This window comes from Megachile rotundata, chromosome 12 (genome assembly GCF_050947335.1).
Source record: "Megachile rotundata isolate GNS110a chromosome 12, iyMegRotu1, whole genome shotgun sequence".
NCBI classification, from domain to species: domain Eukaryota; kingdom Metazoa; phylum Arthropoda; class Insecta; order Hymenoptera; family Megachilidae; genus Megachile; species Megachile rotundata.
The window spans coordinates 16,446,982-16,465,052 of NC_134994.1; the positions used below are offsets into that span (position 1 = coordinate 16,446,982).

At 44.8% G+C, this 18,071-nt stretch overlaps 3 protein-coding genes across 9 annotated transcripts; 1 reads left to right on the forward strand and 2 right to left on the reverse strand.

Annotated features, from left to right (window-relative positions):
* Positions 1 to 48: 48 nt before the first annotated feature.
* ova (ovaries absent) lies at positions 49 to 3,668 on the reverse strand. Of its 7 annotated transcripts, none has more exons than XM_076538395.1 (8): positions 3,650 to 3,668; positions 2,999 to 3,313; positions 2,529 to 2,813; positions 2,237 to 2,377; positions 1,951 to 2,148; positions 1,683 to 1,865; positions 1,130 to 1,625; positions 49 to 985 (listed from the first exon to the last, which is right to left on the reverse strand). In XM_076538395.1, exons 3-8 carry the CDS (start codon positions 2,757 to 2,759, stop codon positions 813 to 815), a joined length of 1,422 nt encoding a protein of 473 aa, XP_076394510.1. In that variant the 5' UTR covers positions 2,760 to 2,813; positions 2,999 to 3,313; positions 3,650 to 3,668; the 3' UTR covers positions 49 to 812. The 7 variants fall into 7 exon arrangements, with proteins under 7 accessions (XP_076394510.1, XP_076394511.1, XP_076394512.1 ...); XM_076538396.1 differs by having other exon boundaries at positions 2,999 to 3,086; positions 3,529 to 3,667; XM_076538397.1 differs by having other exon boundaries at positions 2,529 to 2,832; positions 2,999 to 3,086; positions 3,529 to 3,667.
* Positions 3,669 to 4,654: 986 nt separating this feature from the next.
* On the forward strand, positions 4,655 to 7,592 carry Non1 (nucleolar GTP-binding protein 1). Its single transcript, XM_003701491.3, has 8 exons — positions 4,655 to 5,028; positions 5,115 to 5,389; positions 5,464 to 5,701; positions 5,773 to 6,015; positions 6,114 to 6,365; positions 6,441 to 6,728; positions 6,819 to 7,097; positions 7,178 to 7,592. The coding sequence occupies exons 1-8, from the start codon at positions 4,981 to 4,983 to the stop codon at positions 7,475 to 7,477; spliced, it is 1,923 nt and encodes a 640-aa protein (XP_003701539.1). The 5' UTR covers positions 4,655 to 4,980; the 3' UTR covers positions 7,478 to 7,592.
* Positions 7,593 to 7,971: 379 nt separating this feature from the next.
* mav (TGF-beta domain-containing family member maverick) lies at positions 7,972 to 17,929 on the reverse strand. Its single transcript, XM_012281008.2, has 3 exons — positions 14,473 to 17,929; positions 11,531 to 11,651; positions 7,972 to 9,856 (listed from the first exon to the last, which is right to left on the reverse strand). The coding sequence occupies exons 1-3, from the start codon at positions 15,244 to 15,246 to the stop codon at positions 9,033 to 9,035; spliced, it is 1,719 nt and encodes a 572-aa protein (XP_012136398.2). The 5' UTR covers positions 15,247 to 17,929; the 3' UTR covers positions 7,972 to 9,032.
* Between the last annotated feature and the right edge of the window lie 142 nt (positions 17,930 to 18,071).

The window sequence follows — 18,071 nt, forward strand, 5'->3', positions numbered from 1 at the left end:
TTTACTGCTTTACTTAAACTTTTTTTTTTATTTTTCTTTTTTTATATATATATATATATATATATGTATATAACATACGGCGCATAAAAAGTGCATATGACTTTTTGCTGTACGATAAATGCACCAATTAAAAATATTTAGATTTGATTGATTCATTATATTACAAATATCACTAAGAATTCTTTTTAACGAGCTATAATGCATTGTAAATCATTAGATCGCGTCAATTTTTAAATGTTCGAAAAATTGTATGAAATAAAATTAATAAATATTATAACAAATGTAACGTATAAGTAATGAATATTATGCACCAAACTAGTATCATTCATTGGTGCTGACAAAATAATCGTGGACAAATTCGTACTCGTGTCCAGGATTGTAATGCGATATCTGTGTACACGCAATTTTTATTACTGTCGTTTAAAAGGTAATTCGATCATCTCTATTTCGTCGAAATAACACAAGATTTTAAGCGAGACTTAGTCGAAGTAAGTTTCTGTAATATTGATTTTATCACATGCTCGGAAATACAATTATTTGTATCTTTTATCTTCATCCGAGAACACACGGATACTCAAATTTACATCCTTAGGTCAATTATCATAACAGTGTCTGTGAATATTACGCGGGAAACTGTTTCTTAATTCCGTTTAACAGTCGCAATATTTTTATCGTAAGGATTTGCAGTTTTTAAACGAATCATGTTTCCAACTCTTGTCTCCCTGTTAACTACCTCTTCATTTTCCTCTAACAGACACGAATCAATCATTTTCATCGATTGTAGTTTACGGTTCGAAGAAATATATTTGGTCTTATTCTTTCTTGATTTTGTTTCTTTGCGTATCGACTGAAACATCTCGCACAGAACATCGATATTTGGATGGATCTTGTTCGAAATCGTTTATTTGTTTTTGAGACAGGCGTGTCAGAACAACATAAACAGGTCGACAAACAACGTACAATAATTGCGATTTTATACTCAACACTACAAAAAAAAAAGAGAAACACTTTTTGTATAATATACGTCTTATACATTACATACTATACACACGATTTCTGCCTTGAAAACGTTTTTAAGGAAAAAAGAAAAAAGAAAGAAATGAAAAACGTTGAAAAATCAAGTACTCACTTGGTTTTCTTTTAACAGAATTTACAAATTTGTATTCATGTACATGATTATGTTCTCGATTTGGTTTATGAGTAACGATCCATCTATCACGATCAATTTCCGCTTCCAACCATTTTGGTCTAGATGAATTATTTAAAACAGGTGCAATAAGATGTCTCTCTATCCTCTCTAGTCTTTCTTTCTGCGTTTCTTCCGTCATCGTTTTCGATCTCTTCGCTAATAACATACCGGCAGGCGAAGAAAAAGGAATAGTTGGACATCTTGTGAAACTGATAGATCCACGAACACGACGGGAAGTTCGTCTAACGATACTATCATCAACCGTAACACTGTCGTTTCTTTCGATCGTTTTTGTTTTCGTATCTATCGAACATAATCGAAAATACTCCAAGAACTGGTCTTGTCTTAATTCAGGCTTGGGAGTCGGTGCATCTGGCGTTATGGATCGTAAATTGCGTCTTCTATGGTCTCGTTCGTAACACACGCGTTCATGTTCCTATAAAGTTACTTTATAATAATCTTTACTCCTCGTACATTTCTCATAATTTATTACCTTCATTTTTTCTAGACCTATAAATTCAGCATCACAATTATCACATAAATAGATATCCTCGATCGGCGGTTCAACCATCGTAATGGAATGCTCTTGTTGTTTCAATTTATTAGAATAGCAAGGAGCAACTCCACCGCAAGATAGTAATTTCTTTCGTGGACTTACATCCCTTTTATCATAGTTCTAAAAACAGGAAATAATTACTTCAAATTTTATTGTATAGATTATCAAAGTACGTAAAATAAAATATATTGGTTTGGAAACTAACCATATTTTCATTACGAAATGTTACTAATAATTTTCCGGTATTTTTATGGTAAAGACTCGTCGTCGAGTCCCAATTGCTAACGTATTCTAAATCTTCGCGCGGATACCGTGCGAGATATGAACAAAACCTTAAAATATACTCGCTCCTGTGGTACGTGTAGCATCTAAATACTAATTTCTTTAAATTAGCCATCCAATTCTGAAATACAGCAGACATTTTAAAATTTATATGTTTTGGTAGAAGTGGAAAGACTCTTTGTACAATTATGTTATTAGCTTTAACTTACTTCGTTCACTCTGTTAGGTCTCATTAAAGGATTAGAAAATTTCACTTCTTTGGGCCACCACTGCGGTTCGGTGATCGCCTCTGTCGTATCGTGGCCTAACGAACACTGAACCATGAATGTTACAAAACGTTCCAACTGTGCCTGAAAAATTGAACAAACAGCATCATACCGTTATCCTGTGTATTTAATGATAAACAGTAATTTCCATTAGGAAGATTGTTCGAGCTTCTGTATTTATTGAGTAAGGTGATGTAAGAGTCCGACATAAACGTAAGTATAGAAATATCCGTACCAAAGTGATCCTTTCCAAAGATGTTGGATATCCATTCGCGAACAAAAGAGGAAGATTAGATACGACAGAACCCTCCTCTAAAGGGCTATCGTTTTTCGATTCTACATTATCGGTGTCGATCATTATGATTTCATCCGTTTCGTCAGATATTCGATTTTGAGACGAACGTACTCCGTATTCTTGTTCTTCTAACGTAGAGTATCTCATATTTTCAAAACTGTCTATATGCATTATATTCAAAATATACAGTTCCTTGCAAAACTGTATGAAACTTTTACACTTAATCTGTGTACAAAAACATTTCCTTAAATAACAAGAATTATATTGTACGTTATCTTTAACTCAAAATATGTGCAATCATAGGTATATGAATATGCATGTTTGCATAAAACACGGAAGAAAAATCATGAAACTATATGATTTTTAAATGTATACTGAGAAAGGTGCGTCTGTAATCAACAATCGAATACCTGTTAAATACTTTTTAAAACGATGAAACGACCTTTCTCGTCCCCTATCCACTTGGTTAAAAACGCTCCTGGCCAGTACTTCACAATTCTTAATTCATATGAAATATGAAATAAAATATGAAATATAATTTTCACAGTATCTTCTCGGTTAGATTAGGTTATTTTAGAACATAAATGGTACACAACCGACAACTTGTATCACTTTCGTAATGTTTGTTAACAATTGGAAGAAATTTAAAATGAATGCAGATTTAAACGTGTAATCTACATACGCCTTCTGCATTAGTTCATTCGCTATGTGAGCGGATAGATACGCTGTAAACAGTAATAAGGAAAACATTTTAATCTAAAATATAAACCATGTTCTGTTGGGTTGAAGTTCGAAAGTAGAAAAGACTGCGTAATACAAGTTCATTCGTGTATGTGTACGTATACTGACAGTTCCCTCCTTGAACAGAATATCTAGCAACGATCAAGCACAGTTTAGTTCAAAATGGCGGGACGAATCAACTCAATTCTCGGTAACTTACAATTGCTAGCAAAGTATCGAACTACCACTTTTATATGATGCATGTTACGTTACATTTTTTTTTACTATTTTATTACGTTCATCTATTCCACATTGATCTCATTTTTTCGATATATAATTACTTTTTTATTCAATTTGTACGAAATTAGAGATAACTAAAAAATTTCGAAGTTGTTAAAATTCCCCGTTCTCTTTAACCGTTCTTCCCTAGTTATCAGTTTCAACCTTAGAATATATACCTATATACTCGTAAAGTAAGCATTCAAATGGCGCTGTGCGCACTGTCGGCTAAAAAAGAAAACGAATCGTCTCTGTCTTCCTCTCTCTTCCTCGCTTCGTGTGGATTCATAAAGGATTGACAGAGACAGAAAGACCAGGTCACATTCTCTCTCTTTATATCGGCTGCTTCACTTTTTCAGTATAGAATACTTACTGCAAAAATATATACTCTACACTCTAAAGTTTTTAACCAATTCCAAACACTCAGTGTTGCGCTTGCGCTTAGTTCACCAACAATTTTTTTTCCGCTTATATTTCTCCTTTGAAATTTATGGAATTTTAGAAGTGAAAATAGGCAAAATAGAATCACAATTTACTTCCTGTTTATCGAAATATAATAATTATATAGTTTTCGAAAGAAATTACGAATTTGAAAAGTAATCGAAAATGTTGAATATCCAATTTCAAACAACAATTATAAATACATATATATTTATGTACTGTACTTCATCTAGCGAGAGAATACACTCTAATTACACATGCCTCAATCATAAAACATTCCCATCAATTCACCTTTTACGTTGAAAAAGAACACACACTGTATGTATCGTATACATTCAGTTAATATATTGACTCTTCTCATCGATAGAGGACGCGTAGTTTAGCATACAAATATATGGTATTATGTAGTTATCTAGAAAGTGTGTGATATATGGGGATCGGTGGTTGGAAGGGGTTGGACAATTTTTTGGAAATTCAATAATGACAATTTAATTTTTATCATTATTTGTATTAAGTTTTTATACATTCAGATGATATTCTGTATGTATTTATAGTATATATTACTTTAAAAGATAATTAGAAATATACTAGAAGCAGGCTAGTTTTGCGTATACGTTACTTTGGTCAAGAATTTTATGAACATTCCCGTAACGAAGTTTAAAGGAACAAAAAATTAAACTTATAATTTACTTATTATTCTTTCCTTTCCTTTTTCTTTATACGAATCACTGTAAAAAATTAGCGTGAACGAAGCACGGATAATTCAAAAGTATAAAGTTGACGCCACTGTAGATGCAACAGACTATACGCGCATAAATTGCGCACTGACGTCACGCTCAGTGCCCGGAACCCGGAGACATGCTGTTATCGTGAGGATACAATGTGGTGTCTTAACCTTTAAAGCGAAGTTTTTTAACATTTAAAGTAACAGTTATAATTGAACGTAACAAAAATGGGTTTGTATAATTTTAAAAAGATCGCTGTTGTTCCTACTGCAAAGGTTAGTTCTTAATTTCCTCAATTTTCTGTATACCTAAATATTCGTAATGTATTCATCCGAGTGAACAAATCTGTTTGTTCGTTTAGGACTTCATCGATATAATATTATCAAAAACACAACGTAAAACTCCAACCGTTGTCCACAAGAATTATAAAATTACAAGGATACGTGCTTTTTATATGCGTAAAGTGAAGTTTACGCAACAAAATTTTCACGATAAACTATCTCAAATAATTCAAGACTTTCCCAAGTTGGACGATGTTCATCCCTTTTACGCAGATTTAATGAACGTGTTATACGACAAAGATCATTATAAATTGGCTCTAGGACAAATAAACATAGCACGGCACTTGATCGATAAGTAAGTAGAAGAAAGTACCGTTGTCCGTACGCGGTTAGCTCTTATCAAACTAATTGTACGCTTTATCGCAACAGCGTCGCAAAGGATTATGTTCGTTTGATGAAGTACGGAGATTCCCTGTATCGATGCAAACAATTGAAAAAAGCAGCCTTAGGCAGAATGGCCACTGTGATGAAAAGGCAAGCCGCAAATTTAGCATACCTGGAACAAGTTCGTCAACATTTGGCTAGATTACCTAGTATAGATCCCTATACAAGAACCATAATAATATGTGGTTTTCCAAATGTTGGTAAAAGCAGTTTTCTAAACAAGGTAATTTAAATTTGACAGTCTATAGCAAAATGGATATTTTAATTCTATAACGAAGCGGTTTTCGTTTACAGATCACACGTGCCGACGTTGAAGTTCAACCGTATGCATTTACAACGAAATCGTTATACGTCGGTCATACGGATTATAAATATTTAAGGTGGCAAGTAATCGATACACCAGGGATTTTAGATCACCCGCTCGAAGAGCGGAACGTAATCGAGATGCAAGCGATAACCGCGCTCGCGCATTTACGCGCGGCTGTACTTTACTTTTGCGATATATCGGAACAGTGCGGTCATAGTTTGGAAGAACAAGTAAATTAATCGGGCGATCAACTTTGTATTATAATTGATCGTTGGTACACACCGCCTTTTGAATTTTTCACGATTACACAATTTCCACGTTGTTCTAGGTAAAACTGTTCGAATCCATTAAACCGCTGTTCGCTAACAAACCATTAACGGTAGTGATGAATAAAGTGGACGTTTTGCGCGTAGAAGAACTTCCAGACGAAAAACGAACAATTTTAAAGTCATTAGAGGCGAACGATGTTCCCGTACTAGAAACGAGTACAATCACAGACGTTGGAGTAATGGACGTTAAAATACAAGCTTGCGAGCGACTTTTAGCTTTCCGGGTCGATCAGAAGATAAGAACGAAAAAGGTAGTCGAAATATATAGGATCGATGCGTTCGTTTTCTGAAGAATAGTACGTTTACAGAATGTTTTATGATCGTAGGTCGAAGGATTGCTTAATCGTTTACACGTGGCACAACCAACACCGAGGGACGACAAGGTCCGCGCTCCTTGCATTCCAGAGAGCGTTTTGAAAAAGAAGCAAGCAATGGAGGAACGATCGAAGACGAAACGAAAATTAGAGCGAGAAATAGAGGAAGAAATGGGAGACGACTATGTACTCGATCTGAAAAAGAATTACGATATCGAGGGTGATCAGAAATACGACGTAATTCCAGAAATATGGGAAGGTCATAACATCTATGATTACATCGATCCAGAAATATACGAGGTTTTCATTTAATTCCTTCATTATCGTTATCGTCACGTCATGTCGGTTTGCCTAGGTAAGAAATTTTCAATCGATCGTTTATTTTCATAGAAATTGAATGAACTGGAGAGAGAAGAACAGCTGCGGGAAGAAGCGGGCATGTACGATTATAAGGTACCCGAATTGTCGGAAACTATGCGCGATATCGTACAGATGGCTAAGCAAATTCGAGAAAAGAAAGCCATTATGAAGGACGAAGCGCGGATCGTAAAGGCTTCCACGAAACCTGTAATACCGCGCACAGTTACGGCTAAGGGACGCGATAGATCCGTATCGAAATTGAAAGAACAAATGGAAGACTTGGGTATCGATATGCAAGACAGCGAAAACGTGAGTAGTCGGATACGACCGTAGAGCTAGCGAAAACGAACGCGCGGCTGATTCATATCGTTATCGTTGTTTTACAACAGGCACACTTCACCAGAACCAGAGGACGTTCAAGATCGTTGTCTCAGCCTGCTAGGAAGCGTATGCGATTGGAATCGGTGTCTCGATCACGCGCTCGAAGCAGTTCGAGACCGGCCCGCGACGAAATGGGTGTGAAGGACGTCACGATGAAAACGAAATTAAAGAATATCGCGCACAAGGCATTAAAGAAGAAGATCGCAAAGAAGGGTTTGAAAGGAGAAGCGGATCGATTCATCGGTACGAAACTGCCGAAACACTTGTTCTCGGGGAAAAGGGGTATCGGCAAAACGGATCGAAGATAATTTTTTACTCGACGAATGGTCGTTATTATTATTGTCGTTGGAGCATTTTCTCAGAAATTTTCGTAAATGTCTGTGTCGATTTGGTCACTCGAATAAAGAAGAGCGTTTAACGGAAGTTGAGTTTTCGTAGTCCCGAAACGCACCCCATATCCGTAACGAAATTTATAGAAGATACGGCGCCGGAATGCCGAACGAACGAACGAACGAACGAACGAACGAACGAACAGTCTGGGATTGCATAATTCGGTCGTCGATACGACCTTCGACCTCGCTCGCAGGGGTAAGCGGCATCTCGTTCGGCGAAAGTTTATTGCCGTCGCACCGCGATAACCCCTTACCGTGGTATTCGAGAGTTTGCGTCGCTGGTAAACTCGAATTGTTGGTCATGTAACCGATATCGAACACGTTCGATTGTGCAACTTTAGCCGCTTCGTATCGTCGCGCGTACATAGAAGAGAAGAGAAGGGAAGCGAATCGGCAATAATAATCGAAGCGAATTTTCATTCGGGAATTATTTGGTCTTATAGAAAATCATACAAATACTTGTTATAAATAACGAATAAATTTTTATTTCACGCGATATCGAAGCTCGATCAGAGAGAATACATGCGAGGAAAGATGTTAAAATTTCGACAAAGAGTTTCGCTCCGATCGTTTATCGGTGAACTAGAGACGGAAAAGTCGCGAGTACATACATATTTGTCGCGGGCGTTCAGGAGGTTACCGATAAAAGATACATTCGATACTTGGTAGCAGAATGGAAAAAAAAAAAAAAATAAAACGTCGGAGGATTCTTTCTATAATCCTATTAGGAACTAACAGAAGCACGCGCAACGGATAAAACGTTGCCGGAATACGTCGCTTCATCGACGATCCGTCCGTATCGTTCACTCTGTTCAATACTCTGCAACTGGAATATTCTATACTTACATACACGGTAGTGTCCATGCTACGAGCAGGAATAAATAAAAGAGAGGGATTACGCAGACTCATTTTACGATTAAGTAAACCAAGTTCGATCGGCGGAGTGTTCGGTAAAATTGTTGGACGCTGCGCGATCACGGAAACGTTCGTTCTTCTCTTCTTTTTATACCTATTCCGATAATTTGTTCGTTAAATAAGAACGGCAGATTGCCAGGTTGCGGCAATTAATAGCGCATTTCGCTTAAAGTAAAGATAAAAAAATAAATCGCGTACGTATAAGAAGGAAAGGGGAAAAGAAGGAGAAAGGAAGGAGAGAGGAAGAGCGAATAGTACCTGACAAATACGAAATACAATTAGTACGTTAAGAAGGTCGTTAGGTTAGATATCTTAGTATCTATATCACAGTCGATACGAAACGTCGGTAGGAGTAGATGCGAGTTAATAATCGATCCGTGGTTGATTTCGGCCACGTCCGTAACACGGCGCAAACAGTCGGACAAACGACGCGACATCGCGGTAAATAAAAGTAATCGTCGACCGTTGCCGTCGTACGGTTGATAGTCTAGAGTCTAGGAGGACGATCACTCGTCGCGCGTTGCACGTGCTCACCCGCGGCAAGGCGAGTTTAAGTTTAAGAACAAGCGCACTCGAGAACTTGAATGTTCTGCCAGTAAGACACTTTAAGCTGAGTCGAATCGTCCTCGTCGAAGTAAACGATCATCAGTTGGTCGAGTTTACTCGGAGCGCAACAAGGCTTGGGTACTTTCTTTCTGTCCTCTTTCCACAGCAAACTCTGTAGGAGGGCGTGATGATGAGCCGGATTGTATCTGGGCGGACATCGACCTTTACAGTATCCGGCGTCGAAGGTTTTCGGGTAAACGATGAATTCGAAGCCTTTAAGGTCCTTGAACATGACGGTAAGTTCGTGTCTGCAGCACTTTTTACTCTCGCCTTTGCACTTTGACCTACGGCCCTGATGCAACGACATCAACTGTTCCGGAGTAGAGCGTTTCGCTCTGGCGCGAAAGTCCGCGGTAACGGTGAACACGTTCAGAACCGGCGAAGAAAACGTACGTTCGATCGGTCGACCGTCGCGAACGAACTCGAGCTCGAGACCGAAATTTTCGAGCGTGCCGGCGGCGAGCCAAAATGAAACGGCCGCGCTCGAATCGAACTCGAGCCACCTCGGGTTTCGCCAATTCTCCGGTTCGATTCTATCGCGAACGAGCAACTTCCTCGAACGAGAGGTCTTCAGGTAGAGCAACGCGTCTATCGGCGATCCGCGGGGATCCTCGTCGCTCGGTCCGTGCAGCAAGAGTCGCAGCGTCGCGTGGTCCACCGTCGATTCCTCGTCAGGAATTTCCACGGGGAAGAATAGCCGATGGCGATGACGGTGACGTTCTTCGTCTTTCCTGCTTCTCTCGTACAGCTGGCTCGATTCGTTTCCAGGATACGCTGCAACAATCGACAAGCACATAACCATTACGCGTTACGTAAACGAAATTGTTGGAATCCGTGGAATCGCGTTCCCTTTTCCTTTTCTCGCGTTTCGAAGATTCGCGATCGCGTTCGTAAAAATGTTCTTTTATCGGCACCGTTACGGGAAACATCGTGGCTCAGAGCGGAAACGTTCGTTTTCCATCGCGTTCGCTCGAACGGATGCAACGACGCCCCGACAACTCGTATCCGGCGAGAGACCGCGCGAGAGACCGCGCGAGAGCAGCCTATTCCCGTCCGTTCCAATTTCACCGGCCAATTAAACGAATTATCAAATACCGGGGTAATTCGTTAATACGAGCGTTGCACGCGCTGCTCGGCCAGGAAAAAGAAAGACGAGTAAAATGTTGGCGTCGCGTAGTCTTGAAACGCGCGCAACTAATACGACAGGTTAGCTGGGAAGCTTTCTCCCTTCTCGTTGTAAGCCGGTTTTTTCGTCTCGGCGAGAGATCGGTTTAATACTTAAATATAGGCAAGACGGTAGGAAAGCGAAACCGAAACCGTACGTTTCGTAAGACAACACCGACGCTGGATGCGACGAAAGAGCGTCGCGTCTAGTCTAGTAACGCGAAGCTTGTTCTCGCGTCGTACGAAGAAAATCTTTCGGAAAGGTTAAAAGACTTGGTCGAGATTTCGTTGAAAAGAATAGCCGAGGTTCGCTCGGTAAAAGGGAAATCCGCGATCGCGAAATAACCGGACACGAAATCAGCCAAGAATTTCCGATATTTCGGGTAATTTGGTTCGTCATCGAACGGGAATTCGATGGTTTATTCGCGGCAGTTACAGGTTACCTTAGATCGCGTTTCCCTCGAAAATATACTCGTCCGTGGGATATCGGAAAGTTTCGACGTTTCCCGCAATCGAGCGGATCGAGCTATTTCCGAGATCGACGCGTTCCACGAGATTGTCGTTTCACGGACACTGGTCGATCATTTTCCGCCAAATAGGCGTCGCGTAAGCGCCAAGTAAGCGCGAACTAGTCCGCGATGCTTCTTGGACGATTCCTTCTTATTTGCATTCGGTAACTCGTTACTCGACATTCCATCGAGGTCGGAATTTCTATTTCATAATCACGCGGATACGGGTTCGTAACGACGCGACGCGACGCGATGCGAGGAGTGGGGCAGCCTCGAAGTCGAAGCAAAGTCGAAGGGACGGAGCGGGAAAAGAGCGTTCTCTCGAATCACCAGGGAATTTAGTACCGTCGAAGAAGCGTCGACTTTCTAATCGATTTCGTTTCGCCTTTATCGTTAGCCGGTTCATCGTACGCGTTCGTCGTTGTCCGCGATTTTACGGGAACTGCATAGAAAAAGCACAAAGGTAAACGGTTAACGAATCGTTGAGAATTAACGCGACGCGACGGTTCGTTCTGGATAGACGAGGTAAAACCGTGTCGGTCGTCGCTGCGTCGACGCGTCGGCGGAAGTTCCAAGACTAGATGTTTACGTAGGTTGTAATTATAGCGGGTGTATATTTTTTCAGAGAAACGGCACGTAATTTCGCGTTTCCGAGGATCGCCGCCTCCCGCAGCCTTCCCGCAGCCTTCCCGCAGCCGTGCACGCGGCGCAAAATAATCGATAGGTATCGACGGATCGAACGGTCGTTAGCATTGTTCTCGGTTCGGGATCTTACCTGTAGCGTGAAATACGTGCAGTCTCCTGTTGCCGTCGAAAGATCGTTCGTCGGACTGCAGCTGTACTTTTCTCAGGTACTCTCTGTGCGCTCGCTCGTACTCGGCTTGGCTCACGTTTGCCTAAAAAGAAAACGAACGATTCGTCATTTTTCTGCCCTCGAGCGTGCACCTGTACGCGTATACGTGCTCGTCCGATCGCGGTCACGTCTCGCGCTACATCTTCTAACGTAACTACCGGGATGAGAAAGTCCAGACACGCAACGCGTTTTCGGTAAAATTAACCGCGGAGTTCTATCGCTGCCGCGGTGTTAAATTCTCCTCGAACAGGATACTATTTTCGGCGATTAAACGTCGTTTCTGTACGTTTTCTTAAATGCTCGTTATCCGCCGAGAGAAGCTACCGTCCCCGTCGCTTTCGAGCGAAAGCGTGAAAGGACTGTGTGCAGCGGTGAATAGAGACGGTTCGGTAAAAGGAAACGGTGAAAGAACGCACCGGTGAGTCAGCGACGAAGCGAACGCGCAGCGAGTCAAAATCGCTCGCGAACGCCTCTGCGTCGCGTCAATAACGGAGTCGTTTAACGAAGACGTTTCGTTTAAAGTCGGTTAGTCGATCCGACCGAGTTCCGGTTCGTCGGGACACTGGCCTCTGAGTCGCGTCTCGTCTCGCCTCTCGTCTCTTTTTCCTTTCTCTTCTTTTCTCTTTCTTCTTTCCTCTTCTATTCTATTTATTTCTTTTCCTTCCGAGTTCTTTTCAACTCGAAACAGCGTAAAAATCTTATCGACTCGATCCAAGATACGTCGGTAAAAAAACGATATCTCCTAAATCGTAAATCGATTAAGACGCGTTCGTCGACGGAGATCTCGTTCGCGTTAACTTCTCAACAACCGCTTGACTCGTTCAGAAGGTCGGTCAGTGTCGAGTTCGAGTTCGCGTTCGTTGTTGGCAACTACCGTGAAAATCCGGGGATATTTTTCTATCCCTTTTACAGCCGGAAAACTGTGGCAAGGAAAGAGTTAAGAATCGTAAGGACGTGTCACGAGTCCGTTGGCTCGAAAATAAATTAGTGTTTTCCGATCGCGGTCGTCGACATCGCGCGCGCGACCCAACTCGTCGACGGAATTCGAACAAAGTTTACGCGTATCGAAGGCATTCGACGTTCCCGCGGATGTGGCCGACCTTGGAGATACGTACGCGTAACCACGTACGACGCTCCTCTGCCTCCCACGCCGTAAATCGTCAAAGGACGGAGACGGCAAATGGAAAGCGACGGAGACAGAGAAAGAGAAAGGATAAAAACACGGGAGGAAAAGGAGAAAAAGAAGAAAAAGAAGAAAAAGAAGACGAAAAGGTTTCGCGAATCGTGTACAGTCTAAGTAGCGACGAGTCGGGCCGCATTCTTCTCGTAACCCTCGCCTCTCTCGGGAGAGCTCGGTGAAACACGGGAATGCGCGTTATTCGAGCTGCAAGCGTTGCTCGTCGTAAGCAACGCTGCTCCTCGTTCGAGTACCGTGACTCGACGCGCCGATTCGACATCGACATTCGAGTCTCGAAGGTCGATTTTCCCTCGCGGAGAAACGGCCACGATCTAGAAGGATTCGCTTTCTCCGAGGCCGTCGATCGATCCAGCAGAGAACATCGATCGAGTAATTTTTCGAAATTGATCGTTGCACGATCGATTTCGCGACGCGACGCGACGCGACGCGACGCGACGGACCGACCGGAACGCGTGCGCGCGCGCGCGCGCCGTCGCGCATCATCGTCGTTATCGTCCTTGTCCTCGTTTCGTTCAACCGTTCCCGCGTTTATCTCGATTCTCGATCGACGCGCGAACGCCAACCGACGCACCCTCGATTACGCGGATCGATCTCCTCCCTTCTTTTCGTTCGATTCTCGTGATTTCAAAGATCGCGTCGACGGCGTTTGCAACTTGACGGCCAACAGCGTTACGATATTGTTCCGAATACGCGACGCGATTACCGGTTACGAGCGTCATCGACCGAATCGTACCAGCTTGGCCGAGTTCCGATTTTACCGATCTTCTGGGAATTTCCGGATGACGAACCGATGGCGTAACGCTCCGAATTTAGATCGGACCGTAATTTCGAGCGATCGATCGAACAAACACGCGTACGCGTCTTCCCGAAAAAGAAAAGAAAAGAAATAGTAAACGGAAAAGAGAAGGGAAGAAAGAACGAACGAAAGCGGAACGAGAGGAAAAGAAAGGAGGAGTAAAAGAAGTGTTCGTAGTAGCGGCATTTGTAAGCGTACGCACGTGGACAGCCGGTTCTGCATACCATACCAGAAAGAACGCGCACGTGCTCGTGCATGCGTTAGCGAAAGTGGGACAACGCGGACCACCCGCGTTTCAACTTTGCTCCTCTCGATTCGACCGACCGTCGTTTTCTCGCTTTCCGATATCTTCGATATTTCCGATATTCCACCGAGCGAAACGGTTTCGTTGTCCAGCGTGTAACGTTACGTTCGTCCATGGCTTCGAAACACCGCGTCCGAACGCGAAAGTAGCCACTGACCGAGCGAGTATAGTGGACCGGTGAGCGGCGAGCGAGCCTTTCTTCTCCGTTTTTTCTCTTTTTTCTTTCCTTTCCTTTCGTCGCTTTCGTCGCTTTCGTCGTTATTTCGATCGGTTGTCTCGGTCTCGCTTCGAGACTCGATCGGAACCGTCATCCTCGCCTTTCTCGCGCTCCTCGTCAGCCTTCCCTCTCGATCACCGGTCATTCTATCTCTTTCTTGTTCCTTTTTTCGTGGCAGTCGCGCGCGACGAGCCAACCGTAATTTCGCGACAGACGTAACGTTGGTCGCGCGAAACGTTTCGAGCACCGTCGAGAACGAGGCGACGCGAACGCGACGCCGAGTTACGAAAGCGGAGACAAGAGGAAAGAAAAAAAGGGGGAAAAGAAAAAAGCCGAGGGGGGCACTCACCTTGGAGGGGTCGGGTATCCTCTTCAAGCCGAGACCTCGCACGATGCTCCGTCTGATAATATCCAGCTCGGCGTCGTCGAGAACGGTTCTTGTCGTCGCTCGATCCTCTTCTCGGAAAGCGTTCTCGAAAGCGTCCTCGTAGACGTCCTCGAGACCGGTCGAGCGGTCGAGGTTGTACCGAAGACCGGTTCGAGCGAGCGGATCCGCTCCCGACGGCAACGACGGCATCGGCACGCCCGAAGCGGGCACGCAAAGCGCCGCGCCGATCGCTGCTAATCCGAGCAGGACGAATAGGCCAGCGTTCGCTCGCGGCCCTATTCGACGAATAGGGTGAAATTCGCGACGCCGGTATCGGCATCGACGCTCGATGCTCCGTCGATCGATCGTTCCCTTCGTACCGCTTTCGCGTTCTTCCAAGGAGAAAGCCAACGCCGTTTCCTCCGTTCGTTCAATTTCTCGTTTCTCCGAGATCGGACTTGACGCGCTCGCGTAACCCTTCTCGATCTCGGCCTCGGTTCTCCTCGTCGAATCATCGTCCTCCGAGCCGCTGTCGGATCGAATCGAATCGTTTTGTTCGGGCGTGTCGATCGTTCGAACGATCGTGCCACCACCACCACCGCCGACGACGACGACGACGATCTCGTCCGTGTAAACCGCGACGAAAGCGCGGCCGGAACTGGCGCCCGCGCCGCTTCGCTCGACCGACCACACCGATGCCTCTCGTTCCTCGTTGTCACGGGTCACGCGTCCACCAGTCGTTGCCAGCTTTCCCATAGCCGGCTTCTGATGCGAGTTTGCGCCCAATCCCGATCGCGCGGGATATCTTCGGCCAGGGAACACCGTCTCGGCGCTACCGTGCTCTTTCGCGCCGATTCTATTTCCCTTTAGTCTTTGCCTCTCCTCCTGCTCGTTCTCGCGTTCGCCCTCGCCACTCTATTCCCACCACTACTTTTTACCGCTCCACGCTTCTCTTTTCTTCTCTTCTCTTCTCTTCTCTTTCTTGGACGATCGGTAAATTCGTCGAGACTGGAACGCCGACGAAAATTCGAACGATTTTTCTCCCAACGAACGATACGACTTACGTAGCCACACTTTCTCGTTCCTCCATCGTTCCTCGATCGAACAACTTTTCTTCTCGCATTATTTAACCCAATATCGATCGCGATTGATCGTCCATCGGTTCGATCTCTTCTTTCTGCGCAAAGGCGACGACCACGCCGACGACGTCGACGACGACGCGAACGACGACGACGACGACGACGACGCCGAGGATACTGGCGAGAGAGAAACGATCGGGGAGAAAGGTGGGAAGGAAAAGGAGGAACGCGAGGAAAAAGATGCCGAGGCGGTCATCTTAAAACTCGGGCCGACGAAAGATATCTTTATATTCGTCGAGAACTTCCGGACGATGGACACGGTCGGTTATCTCTTCGCTTTATTATGCCCGATTCCTGCGGAGCTCGGGAAACGAGATAAAACGAGACCGGAAGAAAATATCGGATTCGATTCGGCACGAGTCGTTGGAATACCGACCGATAAATGGGACGGAACGCGAACGGGGCGAACAAATACGACCCGCTCCGTTCGAACGCCGCGCGTCGACTGTCGAATATCGCAACGACGCGTGTCGCGTTCGCGTATATATCCTGTTTACTACTCCCCGCCGCAACCTAGCTGTAACACCGTGTCGTGCCGTTCGTCGTTCGTCGTTGCTGCCGATCTCTCGTCCAAGCGGACGTCGACTTTGGCATCGCGTGCTACCTCGAAATCGCGAGATTCTTCACCGAACTCTCGAGCAATTTTTACCGACACGGAACGGAAGAAAAACCGACGACGTTTCGGATCGAACCGCCGGAATGGTTGCTTATCGCCGGAAGGGTGGCCGACTAAATGGAGCAACGTCGACTAGGAAATCGAGACGACCGAGCGATTGGAGTAATCGCGCGCGAGGTCAAAAGTCGCTTCGAAACGACCATCTCTTTCCTGTCCTTTCGCTCCTCTGCTCTACTCTATTTTACTCTATTTTACTCTATTTTACTCTATTTTACTCTATTTTACTCTACTCCGCTTTACTCTACTAGAGAAGATACTCGGACGAATTCGTTCGCGAGAAGCGAAATTCCCGCTCTCCTGGAATAACGTCGCGATCGATGACGCGATACTCCTTCGACGAAGCGTCGATTTATCGAAAACGGAACGCCGCTTTCGAGGAATCGCTCACCCGTGGGGACAGGTTCGCGCGTCGAATTTCGCGGAAGAAAAAGTTTTGCGTGTTCCAGTCGCGAGATCGTATTTTCGATATACGCGGGACGCGTGATCGAAAAGAGCGATAAACGGGAGGGCCAGAAGAAAGTTGACGAGACGAGAAGGCTCGGAATCCCCCGAAACTCGCGCTTCTTTCTCGAAACGCATCGATCGTTTCCCGTTTACCTCGCGGTCATGTCGTTCCAAGTTGCAGTCATCGGAGCAGCGTCGCGTCGCTCGTTTGTTCCTGGAAACGGCGATCGTCGCGCGAGCTACCTAGAGCGTGATTCATGGATCTCGAGGACGGCCAACGCTTCCTGCATGCTCCACGCGCTCGAGCTCTTCGCGTTTACGCTCGTTCCCGTGGAACAAGCCCGTTCCCGCTAATACCCCGTAATATCCCGCAATATTCCGATGACTAAGTCAATTTCGCGAGCCGGGTTCTTTCGACCGCGTCACGACCACGTCAGCTACCTCGATCGTTACGTTTCGTTCCATTTCGTTTCCTTTCTCGCGCATCTCGCGCCGTTCGTTCGACGCTTTTTGCCAGTCATCGATGCAGAAAGATTCTTCTTTTTTATTTCTTTTTTTTTGCGAACCCGAGACCGCACGCGACTTAACGAACCTCCGAACATCGAGCTACGATCACGAGGATTCGCGATCGACTTCGACGTAATCGTTGACGTTGCCGGTCTTTCCGTTCCTACCCATCATTCTCGACTCGACAAGGAATGCCGACCAACCACCACCGTCACCACCACCAACACGGGCTCGCGTCGCTGTGCCGTACCGTACCGAACAATCTCTAAAAATAAGGAAGCCCCGTACCGGTGTTTCCCGTTCGCGTCGTCCAACCGACTCGCGTACAGCGTTAACTAGCCGAGAAAAAACGCGTTCGTATCCCATCGACCGATTATTCCTCCGTTTCGATTTCTTTCGCGGCTACCGTTTCGCTCGACTAATTCGCAACCGCGTCGTTCGAGCGAGAAAATACGGGAGATTAACCGTTGCGTCGCGTTCCGTTGGTAGGTAGGCTAATCGCACGTGGGAACGAACGAGTCGAGGAACGTCGCCGAGCCTTTGACGGTGCTCGATGGGTCTTCTCGAAAGTTGACGCGTTTTCGATTACCCGCGAAACCACGCATTCTCGTGGTTTTTAGAGCTTCCCGTGCCACCTTTCCTTCCGCGCTACTACCTACGCGATGCCTCGCAACGGCTATCGAGAGTCTCCTTCTTTTCCTCTTCTCTCCTCTTCCCTCTCGCTCCATCCTCCTCCTTTACCTCTCATCTGTCCGATCGCGCTCAGCATTTCTCTTCTCATTCGTTCTCTCATTCTCTCTCGCGCACAAATATAA